General features: G+C 40.8%; 1 protein-coding gene across 2 annotated transcripts in view; it reads right to left on the reverse strand.

Annotated features, from left to right (window-relative positions):
- Window positions 1-18,937, reverse strand: part of LOC138755588 (neural-cadherin) — a 283,392-nt gene that overhangs the window by 30,614 nt on the left and 233,841 nt on the right. For both annotated transcript variants that reach the window (XM_069921840.1, XM_069921841.1), the window contains 3 exons: window positions 11,768-11,952; window positions 9,575-9,807; window positions 2,331-2,608 (listed from right to left, as the gene is read on the reverse strand). In XM_069921840.1, the coding sequence (XP_069777941.1) occupies window positions 2,331-2,608; window positions 9,575-9,807; window positions 11,768-11,952 (696 nt within the window). The remainder of the gene's footprint in view (window positions 1-2,330; window positions 2,609-9,574; window positions 9,808-11,767; window positions 11,953-18,937) is intronic.

Raw genomic sequence — 18,937 nt, forward strand, 5'->3', positions numbered from 1 at the left:
TTACTTGCCAATTTGCCCTCGTACTTCATTTTCCCTCCTAAATGACTTTCTTAGTTTCTCTCTGTTGGTTTTTAAAAGCCTCCCAATCCTCTAACCTCCCACTCTGCTTTGCCATCTTATACATTTCTTTTAGACCTGATACTGCACTTGATCTCCTTTGTCAGCCACAGCTGCCATTTGCTCTTCAAAGAGCCTTTCCTCCTCTTTGGGATGAATCTATACTGAATCCTGTAAAAAATGTCAAGAAATACCTGCCATTTTTGCCCATTTGTCCTCCCAGCTAGAATGTCCTTCCATTTTATTTTGGCTAGCTCCTCCCTCATAGGTGTATTGTCACCCTTATTTAGCTGTAGCACTAATGTTTCTGACTTCCTTCTCTTCTCTCTTTCCATTTGCAGATTAAAAGTAATCATATTATGGTCACTATTACCTAATGGCTCCCCTACCTCAAGGTCCCTTATTAACTCCAAGTCATTGCACAGTATCAAGTCCAGAATCGACTTCCCCTTGGTAGGTTCCATCACAAGCTGCTCCAGGAATGTATCTTGGAGACATGCAATAAACTCATTCTCTAGCTTTCCCGGACCTACTTGATTTTCCCAGTCCACTTGCAAGTTGAAGTCACCCATAACTACTGTATCACTACCACTCTGACATGCCATTCTTAATTCTTTATTTATACTGATTCCCACATCAGAGCCACTGTTCGGACGTCTGTATATAACCCCCATTATAGTCATGACATGCAGCCTCAAATGTTGCCATAATTATAGTAAACAGTAATGCAAGTCAGTGCTAGTAAATGCAGGCCAGGGAAAGCTGGTCAAAAAACATTTCTGAACTTCATATGACCTTAAAGGTTAAATTCAATATGGTCATGACATCTAGCATCAAATGTTACCCCTACTGAACCTCCTTGGACATTTCTAGAGTGCATGGAGAACAGACATACATGCACAAATATATATTAGATTAATGTAGTGCATAAAAGGTCTTCCAAATTGAATTCACTGATGTTGTAAATCACATGAAGGGCAACTCTATAAAGACCATCTGTCATAAAGTTATAGGCAGAGAAAAGGCAGACCGCAGTGGCTATTTTTTAAAGTGTTTGTCTTGTATATATGAGAGTCTGCCCACCGTCCATAGAATATTACAGCACAGAAAACAGACCCTTTGGTCCATGCCAAACTATTATTCACCCTGACTTGCACTCAGCCCATAGCCCTCCATACCCCACCCTTCCATGTACCGGTCCAAATTTTTCTTAAATGTTAAAATTGAGCCCGAATTCACCACTTCAGCTGGCAACTCATTCCACACTTCACTACTCTCTGTGTAAAGAAGCTTCCCCCTAGTGTTTCCCCTTAACTTTTCCCCTTTCACCCTTAACCTATGTAATCTGGTTTGTATTTTTCCCAACCTCAATGGAAAAAGCCTACTTGCATTTACTCTATCTATACCCCTCGTAATTTTGTATACCTCTGTGGTGGTACACCACCGGCCTACTGTAGGGGGCAACCTCTGTACCTGCAGGAGTGTAAGGTGTCAATCAGTCGGCCTGAAGGGATCAAGCCCCACCCGGTCAGGTGTCAATCACCCTCCAGGATATAAGCCTGCGCCGGCCTCCCGAAGCTCACTCAGAGTTACTGCAGCTACAGCCAGCTTGGCTCTGTGGAAGTCTTTGTGGAATAAAGCCTGTTGTACAGTCTTTACCTTGTGTGTGTCTGATTCTGGCTAACAGCGCACCACAAACTCTATCAAATCTCTCCTCATTCTTCTACACAAAGTCCTAACCTATTTAACCTTTCCATGTAACTCAGTTCCTGAAGTCCCAACAACATCCTAGTAAATCTTCTCTGCACTCTTTCAAACTTATTGAGCATCGCACCGAGCATCAAGCTTTTGCACTGATCTTACCCCAAAACACTCCCCACATTCCCATCAATTCCCCCAGATTCTAGCACTCAGCTGCACACAAGGGGCAATTTACAGTGGCCAATTAACCACCCACATATTTTTGGAATGATTGAGAAAACCAGAGCATCCAGAGGAAACCCAATTAGTCACAGGGAGAAAGTGAAAATTCCACACAGACTGCATCAGAAATCAGGATTGAACTGCGGCTACTGGTTGTGGCTTTACTAGCTACGCCACTGTGCCACCCACAACAGGCCTGCTTCAACATACTCTGGTGGTGATGCGGCTGCTTCCAGCAAGATCTCCTCTAATGGCAGATTAATTTAGGACAATCTCATCATCTGCAGACAAGAACAGAGCTTAAAAAGGAAAGCAAAACTTATCACAGGACAAATCAGCGGATGACTCACCTGTAACCCCACTCAACATCAACACAAGTGCCCCCATTCAGACATGGATTAATTGGATACGAGGAACAGGAGAAACGTCGCCCTTCACGAGCTGAACAGGTACACTGTGCTGTAGTGGATGTCGTTATTGAGACTAAGGAAACCTCTCCAGCATTCAGGATGGTTGGAACTGGGCTGAAGCTGGTGCTACTTGTACAGCCAGTCCCCATCTCACAGGCTGCATTCACACACTCGTCCACAGCAACTTGGGATATGCTGACATTTAAATTGACTTCCAGCTGCAAGATGATTTAAAAAATGCATCATGGCAAATGTATACATTTATGTCACATTTTTTGTAAAATTATATGTTAGTAAGAATTAAAAAGAGACAAAAAAATCATCAAACACAGGATGTTATCACTAACTACAAAGAGAAACATGGGAGGGCTTAACCTATAAAGCCTTTCTTTCTATATCTTGAAAGAAGGCCTCCTTCAGAGAGGCATCAAACAAAGATGACAAAGTTTCTCCCCAAGTGAAAAATCAGGTGATATTCTCAGTCTGCTTTCTTAGACCTCTTCATGACCAGTCACTGAACAACATTGACAGGGGCCAAGGAACAGAGCACCAAGAAATTTAAGTTAAGTTTATTGTCATCTGATTGCATGGGACCATTGCAGCAAGAGGAGGAGCGAAGGACTCGGGAAAGTGGTGAATGTAGGGAACCAGCTGAGGTGAATGAGTTTTAAATAGTGTGTGGAGGGCAACTGAAGTGTTAACTAGTGTGTTGATTTCTAGGAGTAAGTATTTGAGATAATTGGCAGGGACAAATAAAACGAGGGGAAGCTGAAGAGGAGCAGCCAGTGAGGAGTGGCGGCCCATGTGTGAGTGGCTCAGTGAAGGAGTGGAGCTTTGAGACTTTGGCTCGAGAGGTTTTGGCAAGCTGAGGATGAACTTGATTCCAGTGAGGTAAGGCCAGGTAAAATCCTTTAATTAAATTAGGAGTAGGTAATGGAGTCAGTTAGGGCAGTGGAATGCTCCAATTGTGGGATTATGGGAAATCTGGGACAGGACAATTGTCCCTGATGACTCCACCTGCAAAAGGTGCATCCAGCTGCAGCTCCTGAAAAACCGAGTTGGGGAACTGGATCTGGGTGAACTTTGGAATATTCAGGAGGCAGAGGCAGTAATAGATAGGAGCTTCAGGGAGACAGTAACCCCCCAAAGGTCAGGAGGCAAGTAGCTGGGACTGTCAGGAGAGGGAAGGGAAATAGACAGAGAGAGCAGAGCACCCCTCTGGGCGTTCCCATCAACAATAAATATACTGTTTTGGATACTGTTGGTGGGGATGACCTACTGGCACTGAGACTGGACCCTCAGCTCAGAAAGAAAGGAAGGAAGGATAAAAGGAAAGCAGTAGTGATAGGGGATTCGATAGTTAGGGGGACAGATAAGAGGTTCTGTGGGAGAGATCGAGTATCCTGGATGATCTTTTGCCTCCCTGGTGCCAGTCTCCATAATATCTCAGATCAAGTTCTCAATATTCTCAGGAGGGAGGGTGAGCAGCCAGATGTTGTGGTCCAATGACATGAGGAAGAAGAATGAGGAGGTCCTGCAAAGAGAATTTGGAGTTGGATACAAAGTTGAAGGACAGGACCTTCAGGGTTCCAATCTCAGCAGAGCTACCTGTACTATGTGCTAGTGAGGTTAGAAATAGGAAGTTAATGCAGCTAAATATGTAGCTAAAGAGACAGTGCAGGAGGGGGGGGGCTTCATGTTTATGGCCAATTGGGCTCTGTTCCAGGGAAGGTTGGACCTGTTCTGATGGGATAGTTTGCACCTGAACTGAAGGGGGGACTAACATTCTTGTGGGTAAGTTTGCTAATGCTGTTCTGGGGGATGGGGGTGGGGGGCAGTTTAAACTAGATTTTCAGGGGGAGGGGAACCAGAGTGTAAGAGTAGATAGTGAGGTGGAGGAGGATAAAGGTCATGTGAAGATTACATGTATAGACTGAAATTAAAGGTTTGTATGTGATAGAAATATTCTTAGGTGTATTTATTTCAATACAAAGAGTATTGCCAGAAAGACAGGCAAGCTTAGGCCGTGGAGTGGCCTAATATCAATATTATTGATATTGGTTGCAGGAGGGGCAGGACTGGCAGCTCAATGATCCAGGCTTCCATTATTTCAGACATGATAGAGGGGGAGAGATGAAAGGGGGAGGAGTGGAATTGCTAGTTAGGGAAAATATCACAGCTGTGCTTAAACAGGACAGCACAGAGGGCTCATCTACAGAGGTCATATGGGTGGAGTTGAGGAACAGGAAAGGTGTGACCTCATTGAAAGGATTGTATTATAGACTGGCCAATTATAGAATTGGAGGAGAAAATCTATAGAGAGTTAACAGACCTATTTAAGAAACAGAAGTGGGAGATTTTAAATTTCCACATATTGACTAGGATTCCCATACTGTAAAAGGGCTGGATGACTTGGAGTTTATCAAATGTGTCTATGAAAATTTTCTGAATCAATATATAGAGGCACCAACAAGAGAGGATGCAACACTTGATCTCCTATTATATAATATAACCTCATAACAATTACAGCATAGAAACAGGCCAACTTGGCCCTTCTAGTCCATGCCAAACACTTTCTCTCACCTAACCCCACTGACCTACATTCAATCCATAACCATCCATTTCTTTCCCGTCCATATACATATCCAACTACTCCTTAAATGGTAATATCAAGCCTGCCTCTGCCACTTCGTCTGGAAACTCTTTCCTACACACCACTCTCTGAGTAAAGAAGTTCCACTTCATGTTTCCTCTAAACATTTCCTCCCTAATTCTCAACTCTTGTCCTCTCGTTTGTATCTCCCCCTTTTCTTAAAGGAAAAAAGCACCTCCACATCAACTCTATCCATAACCCTAATAATTTTAAATACCTCAATTAAATCCCCTCTCAACCTCTATGCTCCAAAGAATAAAGACCTAACTTATTTAACCTTTCCCTATAACTTAGACCCTGTAAATCTTCTCTGCACTCTCTCCAATTTGTTGATATCTTTCCTATACTTTGGTGACCAAAACTGTAAACAATACTCCAAGTTTGGCCTCACCAATGCCTTGTACAATTTTAACATAACATTCCCCCCCCCCCCCCAGCTCCGATGCTCAATGCTCTGATTTATAAAGGTCAAAATACCATAACCTTTCTTCACCACCCTATCTGCATGTGGCTTCACCTTCAGGGAACTATATACCATTTATTCCTAGCTCCCTCTGTTCTACTGCACTCTTCAATGCCCTACCATTCACCATATAGGTCCTGTTTTGATTAGCCCTATCAAAATGTAATTCCTCACACTTAACTGCATTAAAGTCCACCTGCCAATTTTCAGCCCACTCTTCTAACTGGCCTAAATCCCTCTGCAAGCTTTGAAACCCTTCTTCACTATCCATAGCTCCACCTATCTTAGTATCATTTGCATACTTACTAATCCAATTTATCACTCCATCATCCAGATGATTAATGTGCATGACAAATAGTAATGGGCTCAATACTGAACCCTGAGGCACACCACTAGATACCGGCTTCCAATCTGACAAATAATTATCTACCACTTCTCTCTGGCATCTCCCATTCAACTATTGTTGAATCCATTTTACTACTTCAATGTTAATATCTAATGATTGAACCTTCCTAACTAACCTTCCCTGAGGAACCTTATTAAAGGTTTTATTAAAGTCCATATATATAACATCCACTGTCTTACCATCATCAACTTTCCTAGTTACCTCCTCAAAAAATTCTAAGGTTTGTCAAACATGATCTTCCTCTCACAAATCCATGTTGACTATTCCTAATCAAACCCTGCCTGTCTAAATATTTAAATATACCATCTCTAAGAATACTTTCCATTAACTTACCCTCCATTGATGTCAAATTTACAAGCCTATAATTACTAGATTTATTCCTAGCACCTGTTTTAAACAATGGAACTACATGAGCTACCCCCCAATCCTCTGGCACCATTCCATTACTGATGACATTTTAAATATTTCCGTCTAAGCCCCCATTATTTCCTCACTAGGGAACCAGAAAGGTCAGTTGACAGAAGTATGTGTAGGTGAACATTTTGGGTCCAATGATCATAACGCCATTAGTTTCAAGTTAATTATGGAGAAGGATAGGCTGGGCCTCAAGTTGAGATTCTACAATGGAGAAAGGCCAATTTTGAGGAAATGAGAAAGGATCTAGAATGCGTGGATTGGGATAAATTGATTTCGGGCAAGAATGTGGGAGGTAAGTGAGAAACTTCAAGGTGAAATTTTGAGAGTGCAGAGTTTATATGTTCCGGTCAGAATTAAAGACAAGATAAACAGGCATAGGGGCCCTTGGTTTTCAAGGGATATTGGGGATCTGGTTCGGAAGAAGAGAGAGGTGTATAACAGATAGAGGCAACAAGGAGCAAATGAGGTACTAGAGAGTATAGAAAATGTAAGAAAATACTTAATAAGGAAATTGGGAAGACAAAAAGAAGACACGAGGTTGCTTTGGCAGATAATGTTAGGGTAAACCTGAAGTGTTTCTACAAGTATATTAAGAGTAAAAGGATAGTAAGGGATAAAATAGGTCCCCTAGAAAATCAGAGTGGTCATCTATGTGTGGAGCCTCATGAGATATGGGAGATCTTTTGCATTTTGATGCTTTTTGCATCAGTATTTACTCAGGAAACTGGCATAGTATATAAGGAAGGAAGGGAAACAACCAGTAGCATTATGAAACACATAGAGATTAAAGAAGAGGAGGTTTTTGCTGCTTTACAGCACATAAAGATAGATAAAACCCCTGGGCCTGTCATGATATTCCCTCGGACCTTGAGGGAGACTAGTGTAGAAATTGCAGGGGCCCTGGCAGATGTATTTAAAATTTCCTTAGCCATGGGTGAGGTGCTGGAGGATTATAGGGTAGCTCATGTTGTTCCGTGGTTTAAAAAAGGCCCCAAAAGTAAACCAGGAAATTACAGCCTGGTGAGCCTATCATCAGTGATAGGTAAATTATTGGAAGGAATTCGGAGAGATTGGCTATTCAAGAATTTGAATAGTTAGCATGGCTTTGTGTGTAGTAGGGTGAGTTTAATGAATCTTATAGATTTTTTTGATGATGTTACCAAGAAAGTAAATGAAGGAAAGGCTGTGGATGTTGTCTACATGGACTTTAGTTAGGCCTTTAACAAGGTTGCACATGGGAGGTTAATTCAGAAGGTTAAGGCACTAGGTATCCATGGAGAGGTTGTAAACTGGATTCAAAATTGGCTGAATGGTAGAAAACAGAGTGGTAGTGGATGATTGCTTCTCAGACTGCAAACAATACATATGCAGGACAAGTACTCGTATGTATAAATAAGTAATCTTTTTCATAAATATAAGAGTTTCTGATGATTAACATGAGCAGTTCGTTTGGTTGTCCAGCATTCTCTCTGCTTGTGGAAAGGAGCTGTTTCTCAGCCTGGTGGTGCTGGCTCTGATCCTCCTCTATTTCTACCCTGATGCGAGCAGCTGAAAGATGCCGTGTGCAGGGTGGAAGGGGTCCTCAATGATTGTATGCACCCTCTTCAGACAATGATCCTGGTTGATCCTGTCGAGGGTGAGGGAGGGAGACTCCAGTGATCCTCCCTCCACTCTTATGGTCCAGTGGCTTGACCTCTGATCCATTTCTCCACAGCAACTGTACCAGCCAGCTAGGACATTCTCGATAAAGCTTTAGAAGGTTGACATAATGGTGGCTGGTAGCCTTGCCCATTCAGTCTTTTCTGGAAGTGCTGTCATTGTTATGCCTTCCTGACAAGTGAGGAGATCTTGAGTGTCCACGATAGGTCACTAGTTAAATGAACTCCAAGGAACTTGGTGCTCTCCACTACAGAGTTGATGATGTGTAGTGGAGGGTGGTCATTCCTGGTCTGCTTGAATTCCACGATCATCCCCTTCATCTTGTCTACATTGAGATTCATGTTGTCAATCTTGCACTATATCACAAGATTTTCCACCTCTTCTCTCTGTTGCTATCGAGGCCAACTACAGTTGTGTCATCTGCAAACTTGATGACATTGTTGGAGTTAGATCTGGTGATGCAGTCATGGGTCAGTAGTGTGAACAGGAGCATCAGGCAGGTAATCAAGACCTTTTTTTCCAGCGCGAGATGCAAAAGTTGATTTTTTTGTTTGGAGTGCAACGATCACAATCTCTTCACTCCAAAAATTTGGTGAACTGGTCACAAATTCTGCTTGTGCCAGTTCTCGATGTCAGATGCAGACCCGATGATGCCATTCCTCATGGAAATATACAGGAAAATAAGATTACTTTGTGCTTACATAGATCTGCTGTTGCACCCTCTCAGAATAAGAATGTTTTCACAGTGCTGCTGTCTCCACAGCTAAGTCACTTAAAGGGGCCCTCTCCTGCACCCACTCCACCTAGCTCACTAACCCAACTCCCACAATTCCAAGTATGTACTCCTCGAGTCAAACCCACCCCCATCCATAACCATATAACCATTTACGGAGCGGAAACAGGCCATGTTGGCCTTTCGGGTCCGCACCGGTTCACTGATTTTGTGTGCCCTCTTCAGGCATTGGTGATTTTAAGTGTAGTGTATCTTTGAGAATTTTAACATCTATCTATAGGTCCTCTGTACTTTGGATGTGAAATCTCATATTAAAATATTCAAAAACATTGGCTGTGTGGGAGAAGCCAGTGAGTGGCCGTGGACAATAGCAACTACAAGTTGAGATCTAACAAAGAAACTGCACACCCCAAGCCCCAATGCTGTGAAGAGACCTCCTGACCCAGATCCGTCCCATGTTCCAGACACCATGCCTAAGAGTTCTAGTTGCATGAAAAATGTGATGAGGGATGTTGAAATTAATGATGGAAAATTGTGGACTTTATTGTTTCCTTATATGAGATATCATTAGGTAAATTTCCTCATTAACACCAGTAACTCAGATAATCACCCTCACCGTTATCTACGAGGAATTCCTCCATAAAGGTACACGACAAAATAAAGAATGTGATGACAAAAGATGACAAAGTTCTTATACACTCCTATCTTGGTTATGTTTAGTTTTTATAAGGCAGTTCAGCACAATACTTTCCATTATGATTATGTTTGTAAATGCAAATCATTACCAACATTTATGCTAGGTTTTCTATGCAACTTTGACTGATACACATCATAAGCTCTAAGCGGAGCACACCTTAGCTTTGAAAGCTGCCACATTGCCATTCATTTTCTCAGCCTTGAGGTATGGAGACCCTTGTGCTGCATACCAGATATCGACTTCTCCAACCCGACCTCTCACATTCACAACACTGAAGATATCAATGTTGTCCGATTGTGTTGGAATAATTTCTGCCAGCGTCCTTCTTAGCTTTGTGTATTTACTTTCTTCAGCAGTGGGCTTGGAGATAAACTCTTCTGCTGTGACACCTGTTTAATATATTTTTTAAAATGTACTTTACTTGTGGGTAAGTTCTTGCATAACCACAAAACAATCCTTTCTCAGCTCCAAGTTTAACGCCACAGGAAACTTGTGCAATAATAATTACAAATGGTCATTTCTAATGAAGTTTTATTTTTGGAGTTTTCGTAAGCTAATAAAGAAGTATGATACTGATTATTTTCGAGTTGAAAATGCAGTGAAACCTCGTTAGAATGCGATTTGTTAATCCGCAGAATCGCTTATAGCGTGGGTGTCTGTGGACCTCAAACTTTCCAAATGTTGATTAAAATTCAGAATCCCAATATTAAAAGAATGTGCTTGCTTTCTTTCATTGAAATTGTTAGTTATAGATAGTGGATCATTCGAAAACTGGTAATATTTGGGTTTGATTATCCGTGGGCACTCTGACGTATAGGCATCTGTTCCACAACTCGGCTGTAACGTGGTATGAAATCTTAGACCCCAACTAACGCATTCTAATGAGGTTTTACTGTATCACTAGATTAACGTTTTGGTCATATTCAGCCTCTGGCCACTAGAGGAAGGCATTTACTTCAGCCAACCAAAAATTTGATTCAAATGTTATTCTATTTTAAATTTAAAAATCTGTAGAATAGATTGATTGTAATAAAGTGTAATGGTGATATGGCAGTGCCATCGTTCACTGATTAAAAACACATGAAATGGTGTGCTCTCCTGGTTCAATAAGGTTTGACAATTTTTAAACTATTAACACAAAGGAAAGCTTTCATTTATTCTACACTTTACAGAATGTGGCAAAATTCTTTGCAGTCTCATTGCTATTATCACGTAGGAACCACGGAATCCAACGCACGCACAGCAAGCTCTCACATGGGAAATAGTTGGACAATCTATTTCTCATATGTGAAGGATCAGCAGTTTCTAAATACTTTTTCAGATACACCAGAATAATTGTCCTTATTTTCTTCAGAGAAGTGGGGGGTTTTTTTGTGTTCCTCTGAGAAAGAAGATCATATCTTCATCTCACATGAAAGGCAGGCCACTTTGGAACTCACTCTGTACCACAAGGAATGTTAGCCTAGATTTCCTGTTCATTGTTTGGGTGGGACTTGAATCTACAGCCTTCATATTCAGAAAATGACTGGGTTTTCAACTGAGCCCAAGGTGAGATGTATTAACTTTTCTTTATGGGCCTTAGTCAAACAGCATTTGAGAACTAGCAGCATAAAACGAGAGGTTGAACCAACTATAATGGGATGGGCATGTATCTTCTGCCATCAGATTTCTGAATGGACAATGAACCACAGACACTACCTCACTTTTTCTTTTTTTTTTGCACTAATTTATTTATTTTAAAATGTAATTTATGATAATATTTGCACTGTAATGCTGTCTCAAAACAACAAGTTTTGTGACATGCTCATGACTTTACATTCTGATTTTATACTGAGAGCAAGTACACATTCTTAACTGAGGAAAGATGAGAATGTAACCAAAAATAAGACATACTTTCCGCAGGTGGCTGTTTCTTGTAGTTTGAGAGGGTATCTAGGTGTGAATAATAGTTGAGACTGAATATCCAAGCCTATGAACATGACTAGGAACAAAAATGCTTGAATATTCTACATATTATGGACTAAAATAATACTGATAACATAATATTATCAGAAAGTAATTATCGTCGACATATCATATCAACTGCTAAATATTCTGCAGTTTTGCTTAGGGTTTCTTTGTGAGAAGCCCAAATAAAGCTCACAAATTATTTTTTAGGAAATTGAATAGATTTAGTGGCAATTGATTAATGTCTGTGGATAGAATAAATGGCCTTTATCCATTCCTTATCTTTTTCACATTTGCATTTAATACATTGTTATGGTATTTCTACATTCTTAAGAAAAGTGTAGAACTTGGTTTTAATGTTCCATATAAATATTGTGGGCATGGAAATGGATAAATGCTCACCATTCATTCTTAGAGAACCCGCATTGTATATGGCACCTTCTTCCAATTCTTTAACAACAACCTTTACTGTTGAAACTACGTCTGGCCAAGTGCCATCCACAACCTTGACCTGGAAGCCGTAAACTCCAGAGGGAGTACCATCAGTAATACTCAGGAAACCAGAACTTGCATTCAGGGCAAAATATCTGAAACAGACATGCAAAAATGAGTAATTAATAAACGATAACATAGCACTATGTGTCCTGCTTCATCCTTCTCTGGCTTAAATTCTGCTTTCAAATTCTTTTTGCAATTTCCCACATAGAGTCTGCTCCCAAGTTTGACTGAGATTCTGCAGCATATGAAGGTTATAGAATTTTGTATTGTTACAGAGTCCAGAGGACCCCCAAAACCAGCAGTAATAGAGATGCACCACGACACAGGACTACTTCAACAAAAGTAGTTTTTAATTATAATTGAACAAGAAAACAGAATTAAACTTTAACTTATTACTTAACCTACCTAACCTACTTAATCCCCCCTCCAATACTAAGCGCAGGTGTGTGTAATGTATATTTAAGATTAGAAAAGTTATTTGGATCACAGTCCAATCTTATTGGTTGCAGGGAATTCTTGTACTGTGCACAGAAGTTAGCATTAACAAAGTTCACCAGTCTTTGGTGCTTAACAGGCAAATGGTTACCACTCAGAAGGCTTCTTGCTGGTTTTCAGAGAGAGATTCCTTTTGTTTCAGGACATCCGCACCTGATTCCTTTCCAATCAGTCTTATTGATGAAACGTTCCCCCTTCAGGGTTCTCCAGATGATCCTCTTTCTTTCGGGACACCTCAGACATATAGTCTTCTTCTTTGACCAGACAGCCTTCCAAAGTTTGCCAGCTTGTCCTTCTAGAACTGATTTCTGTGTCTCTCCTCTCTGTTTCACTCCCTCTCTCTCTGAGAGCAAAACTGTTCTGTCCCTTGCCAGCAAAGATCACATGCTGAATGTTGCTACTATTTTTGCAAAAAGCACTCTGCAAAAGTCCTGCAAAAATTCTGTGTTTTAAAATGTGTGTGTGCAAGCTACTCTAACAATTTCTCCCAAGCCACCTCTAAATACTCTGTCACAGTATTAAGCCTAAAAATGACAAATATGGGTCAGAAACATCCATGTTTAACACAATGGAATGAGGATAGAGTTGACTGAACTGAATTGAGCAAATAGTTAAGTAGTGTTATATGGCGAGCTCTCCACTGGCCACCGTGACAGAGGTGCACCAAAGAAAAGGTACAAGGACTGCCTAAAGAAATCTCTTGGTGCCTGCCACATTGACCACCGCCAGTGGGCTGATAACGCCTCAAACCGTGCATCTTGGCGCCTCACAGTTTGGCGGGCAGCAACCTCCTTTGAAGAAGACTGCAGAGCCCACCTCACTGACAAAAGGCAAAGGAGGAAAAACCCAACACCCAACCCCAACCAACCAATTTTCCGCTGCAACCGTGTCTGCCTGTCCCGCATCGGACTTGTCAGCCACAAACGAGCCTGCAGCTGACGTGGACTTTTTACCCCCTCCATAAATCTTCATCTGCGAAGCCAAGCCAAAGAAAAGAAGAAGATAAGTGGTGGCAAATCATGATTCCCAGAAAAAAAATCTATCTCAGTAAGGAGGAAGCATTCTAAATAAGGAATAAACTAACCATGGCAAACCAAATGTTTCTAAAAATATTACTAAATTTAAAGAGTTTATTTGTCAAAAGTCACCTCGTACAATTAAGTAAACCACGAAAGTCTTCAGACATTGTGATTGAAGTTTAAAAAAAAGAATGCTGGAAAAACTCAGCAGGTCAAACAGCATACTTTACATAGCAAAGATAAAGATACAGAACCAATGTTTCAGACATGAACCCTTCATCAAGGTATGAGCAAAGTGTAGGCAGGCACCTGAACAATGAGAAGAGTTCTTCTGCAAGGAGACTAACAGATTATCTCTAACATATCCCTAATGTGGAAAAATATCTTCAGCCAGAGGATATAGAATCTGTGGAGGCCAAGTTATTGGGTATGTTTAAAATAGAGTTTGACAGGGTTAGTAAGGGGATCAAAGGTAATGGGACGTATTGGGTAGAGAGGAGAAATACATCACCCATGATTTGAATGGTGGAACATACTCAATGGTCTAATTCTGCTTCAACGTCTTATGAACTAACATTCATACAGCCATGCAAAGAATTGCAATGCAAATAAAACACGCTTAGCATGAAGCAAATGCAACATGATGTCCTGTTATGAGGTCCTGTAGTGGGGTTCATTCAGAAGAAAGTAAAAACACAATGCTGGAGAAACTCGGCAGGTCAAAGTGTGTACTTTATCTTTGCTATATTAAGTACAAAGTTTGACCTGCCAAGTTTCTAGAGCATTGCATTTTGACTTCAATCACAGTGTCAGCAGACTTTTGTGTTTTACTTAATTCAGAAGAAAGCATACAAAAGTTAGCAGTCGACATGAAGATTGGTATAAATTCAGAATCTAACAAAAAACATTAAAAAAAAGTTTAAAAAAAACAATAAAAATAGAGAAAAAGGCAAACTATCAAGGAGTACAGGAAGAGACCACTAGAGCTTCTTCAAGTATATGAAAAGGAAGAGGGAGAGAAAATTAACATTGCCTCCTTCCCCTTTCTGAGATTGAGGCTGGGAAATAGTTTGGGGAAATAAGAAAATGTCAGAGGAGGATTTGTCTTGCATCTGTCTGAATGGTAGCTGATATTGTGAATGTCTCAGAAGAACTGAAAAATACATTAACATCATTAATATCATTAGTCAAACTAATGGGGATAAAGACCATTAGGACCTCTGGTCCAGATGTCCTGCATCCTTGGATTCTAAAAGAAGTGGTTGCCAGGATAGTGGATGCATGAGTTGTAATCCTTCAATATCAGATTCTGGAAAACTACCAAAAGATTGAAAAACTGTCTATTTAAAAAGGGAGGGAGCCAAAAATAGGCTGATTAGCCTTAAATAACTGGCTATTATTCAGTTTCTTGAATGACGGTGTAGAGGCATTTCATTCAGCCTGACCATCAACCTGAACAAGACTGAAGTACTCCATCAGTCCGTGCCAAATACCAACCCCATAGAAGCAAAAGTCACTGTTGATGACATCCAGCTGACAAATGTAAACAGCTTTAAATACTTGGGGAGAATCATGTCAAATAATGGGTCTTTGGACATAGAAATTGACTCCAGGATCAGCAAGGCCAGCCAGGCTTTGGGGAGGCTGCATACCAGAGTGCTCAATGTCCACATCTCCACAAAGCTGAAAGTCTACAGAGCTGTTGTCAACCCTTCTCTCCTAGGTGTATGTGAGACCTGAACTCTGCACCAACATCACGTCAAACAAATGGAGAAATTCCACATGTGGCCCATCTGTTCCATCTTTGGCATCTGTTGGCAAAACCGTGTCTCTAACCTGGAAGTCTTGGGTTGCACGAAGTCCACCAGCATTGAGTCCCTGATCATCAGAGCCCAGGTGTGGTGGGTAGGACACGTCTTCAGAATGGATGACCACCGTATGCCTCGCCAGCTACTCTATGGCAAACTGAAGACCAGAAGGAGACCTCAAAGTTGTCCACGCAAGCATTGTAAAGACACTGTGAAGGAAACCCTATGCTTCTGTGGCATCCAGCCAAGAGAACTAGAAGCTGTGGCTGCTGACTGATCCCTCTGGTGAGCCCTGTGCTATGAAGCCTCCAGTTTTGAAGACAGGTGCTGCAAAAACTGATGAAAAACCGTGAATAGCGTCACAAAGCAGCAGCCACAGTTTTAACAAAAACAGAATTCCAGTGCCTCCATTGTGTTAGTGTTTGCACTTCCAGACTGGGACTGCAAAGTCAACTTCATGACCACAGATGAACTGCACAAGAACGTGTCTTCTTCAAACCGAAGGACTACCAATACTATTCGGTGGCGGACCAGCGAAGGGATCTACCACAGAACGCACACAGTCAGTGAGCTCTGGCGAATTGTGGATAAGGAACTTCCCTGCTCTTGAATTTGATCCCTCTAGTAATGAAGGTCAATGTCCCATTTGTGTTCTTGATCACCTGTGGCACCTTCAAACTAACTTTTTGTGATTCATGCACAAGTACTCTCAGGTTTCTCTGCAGAACAGCATGCTGCAACTTTTCACCGTTAAAAAATTAGTCAGATCCATTATTTTTCTTTCCAAGGTGGATGCCCTTATATTTACCAACGTTGTATGCCATTTCCCAGATCCTTGTGCACTCACTTAACCCATCTATATAGCTCTCTGTGCCCTCTGCACAATTTGTTCTTCCACTCAATTTAAGGTCGTTAGCAAACATAGATACACTGCACTTGGTCCCCTGCTCCATTTCATTTATGTATATTGTGAACAGTTGTAGGCCCAGATCTCTGCCGCACACCACTCTCCACTGATTGTCAACGAGAGAACAGCCATTTATCCCAACCCTTTGACCTTTACTGGGTTGCCAACCCTCTATCCATCTCAATACATTAATCCTTAACTCAGTGCATCCTTATCTTATGCAGGAGTCCTTTGTGTGGCACCTTATCAAACTTCTGGAAAATTTAGCATACCACATCTACCTGGTTACCACTACCCACTGCACTCTTTATATCCTTAAAGAACTCCAATAAGTTAGTTAAACATGACCTGCCCTTCCTGAATTCATGCTGTGTCTGTCTGATGGAACAATTTCTATCTGGGTGCCTTGCTATTTCTTCCTTAATGACAGCTTCAAGTATTTTTCCCAACTATGGATATTAAGCTAACTGGCCTAGAGTTACCTGCCTGTTACCTACATCCTTTTTTTTAAACAATGGGGTGACATTTGCTATTGTCCAATCAGTTTGGACCTGCACAGTCCAGAGAATTTTAGTTGATTACCTCAAAGACATCTACTATAGCTTCCGCCATTTCTTTCCGTACCCTGTGGTGCATTCTATCAGAACCAGGGGACTTATCTACCTTTAGGCCCACTAGTTTGCCCAGCTCCACCTATTTAATGATAACCATTGTATCAAGGTCCTCACCTCCCATCACCTCCTTAACATCACTCTCTAGCAAGTTACCTATCTCTTCCACTGTGAAAGGTGGCATCAAATAATTACTGAAGCCTCAGCTATTTCCATATTACCCATTATTCATTCCCCCTTATCAACTTCTAATGGACCAATGTTTACTTCAGCCACTCTTTTACCCTTTATATATTTCTAAAGAAAAATCTGTTTTATATTCTGTGTTAATTAATTTTCATCATCCATCTTTCCTTTCTTTATTGCTTTTGTAGTTTTTTCAATCTTCCAGATTCTCACTACTTGGCCACTTTGAATGCTTTAGCTTTTAATTTGATATCTTCCTTTATTTCCTTAGTTACTCTTGACTGACAATTCCTATTCTTACTGTTCTCATTTTAAAACTTAAGCTGAGTAACATAAAAAAATCTCTTGAAATGTCCTCCACTGTTCCTCAACTGTCCCATGATAAAGCCTGTTTTCCCAAGCTATGACAGCCATCTCTTACCCCATCCTATAGTTTAGGCATGGTGATGTAGAAGACTTGTTTCGGATCTTACTTTCTCAGCCTTCAGTGATCACCCTTTCTGAGTGGATCCCTAATTACGAGATCATTAATTTTACCCATCTTATTACACTTGACATATGACAATGTTCTCTTATAGGTTTTGTAGTATGCTGCTCAAGAAAACTAACATGGATGCATTATATGAACTCCTCCTCAAGGCTGTCTTGATCAATTTAATTTGACCAATATACATGCAGGTTATAATCCCCCATGATAATTGCCATCCTTACACGAGCCTTTATTTCTTTATGAATTGCCCGTACCACCATAATGTTATTATTGGTGTCCTGTGTGACTTTTCCCCCTTATTATTCCTGTTCTCTACCTAGATTGATTCAACATTTTGTTCCTTGGAGCTGATGTTGTCCCTCACTATCACTTTGAGCTCATCCATAATTAAGAGCCATCTTTACCTTCCTGCCTAGCCTTTCAAATTACCCGATAATCCTGGGTATTTAATGCACTCATCTCCACCCTGCAACCTCTCATTTCTGTAATAGCCAATAAATCATTCCCATTTCTACTGACGTGCGATAAACTCATTAAAAGAATCATGAAAGAACAGTTGTAGCACAAAGTGATTTGGGGATCCTTCAGCAGGAAACACAGAGCTTGCACACGTTTCAATGGGGCTGGAGTACGAAAGGAGGGATGTCATTCTACGACTATGCAAAGCACCAGTGAAACCACATCTAGAGCAGTTTTTGTTTCCCCCTTTTAAGGAAGGATACTACTGTATTTTATTTCTGGTGCTTCAGAGAAGGTTTAATTAGGATGATCCCATGTTTGAAAGGATTATCCTGCAAGGGAAGATTAAACAGGATGAAACAACTCCACTTGTACCTTAGAGGAACAAAAGAGGCGATCTAATCAAAATTTGTAAGATTTTTAAGGGGAAAGGCAGTTTAAATGCTGAGAGAGTACTTCCTCTCAAGAGAACCCAGAATCAGAGTGAAGAATAAGGAAATGTCCATTCAAGACAGATGTGGAAGGATTTCTTCTCTGAGAAGGCCGGTTCTTTAAAAAATTCCTTTCCACAGAGTGCCTTGGGGACAGAGTTCTCATGTATATTGACACAATCATGCAGACCTTTGTGTTTTACTCATGTACACTTCAGGCTTGTACAGCCCTCTGAATAAACTTCCCCAATCCAAACTCATGTAGAGGTGGGTCATATCAGGAGTTACTCACATATTTAAAAGCTGGCCCATGAAAGGATGTAGGGACGTAGCTAACTACAATCTCATGGAGACACAGATCATGAACTACGAATTTTTAAAATGCTGTGTTTATAAACATTTTAGTTAGTTACTGGAGTAACAACATAGAACTCAGATCATTAAGTCAAAATTGGAAGACTTCCAGTTTTTTCAGCCTTTATCTGAAAAATTAAATTGGAAAAGACTTCAACACAGCTTCTTGCACAATTATTCTCTCTAGAATGTTGACAGCAGTCTAAAGACAGCGTGAGGTAAAAAAAATAACTGTATAATCAAGAGAGCACAAATTTAGCAGTAACATAATCCCATATCTATAGTGTGAAATCACGTTGTGAAACTGCAAGGTA

This window comes from Narcine bancroftii, chromosome 2 (assembly GCF_036971445.1).
Source record: "Narcine bancroftii isolate sNarBan1 chromosome 2, sNarBan1.hap1, whole genome shotgun sequence".
Classification (NCBI taxonomy): Eukaryota; Metazoa; Chordata; class Chondrichthyes; order Torpediniformes; family Narcinidae; genus Narcine; species Narcine bancroftii.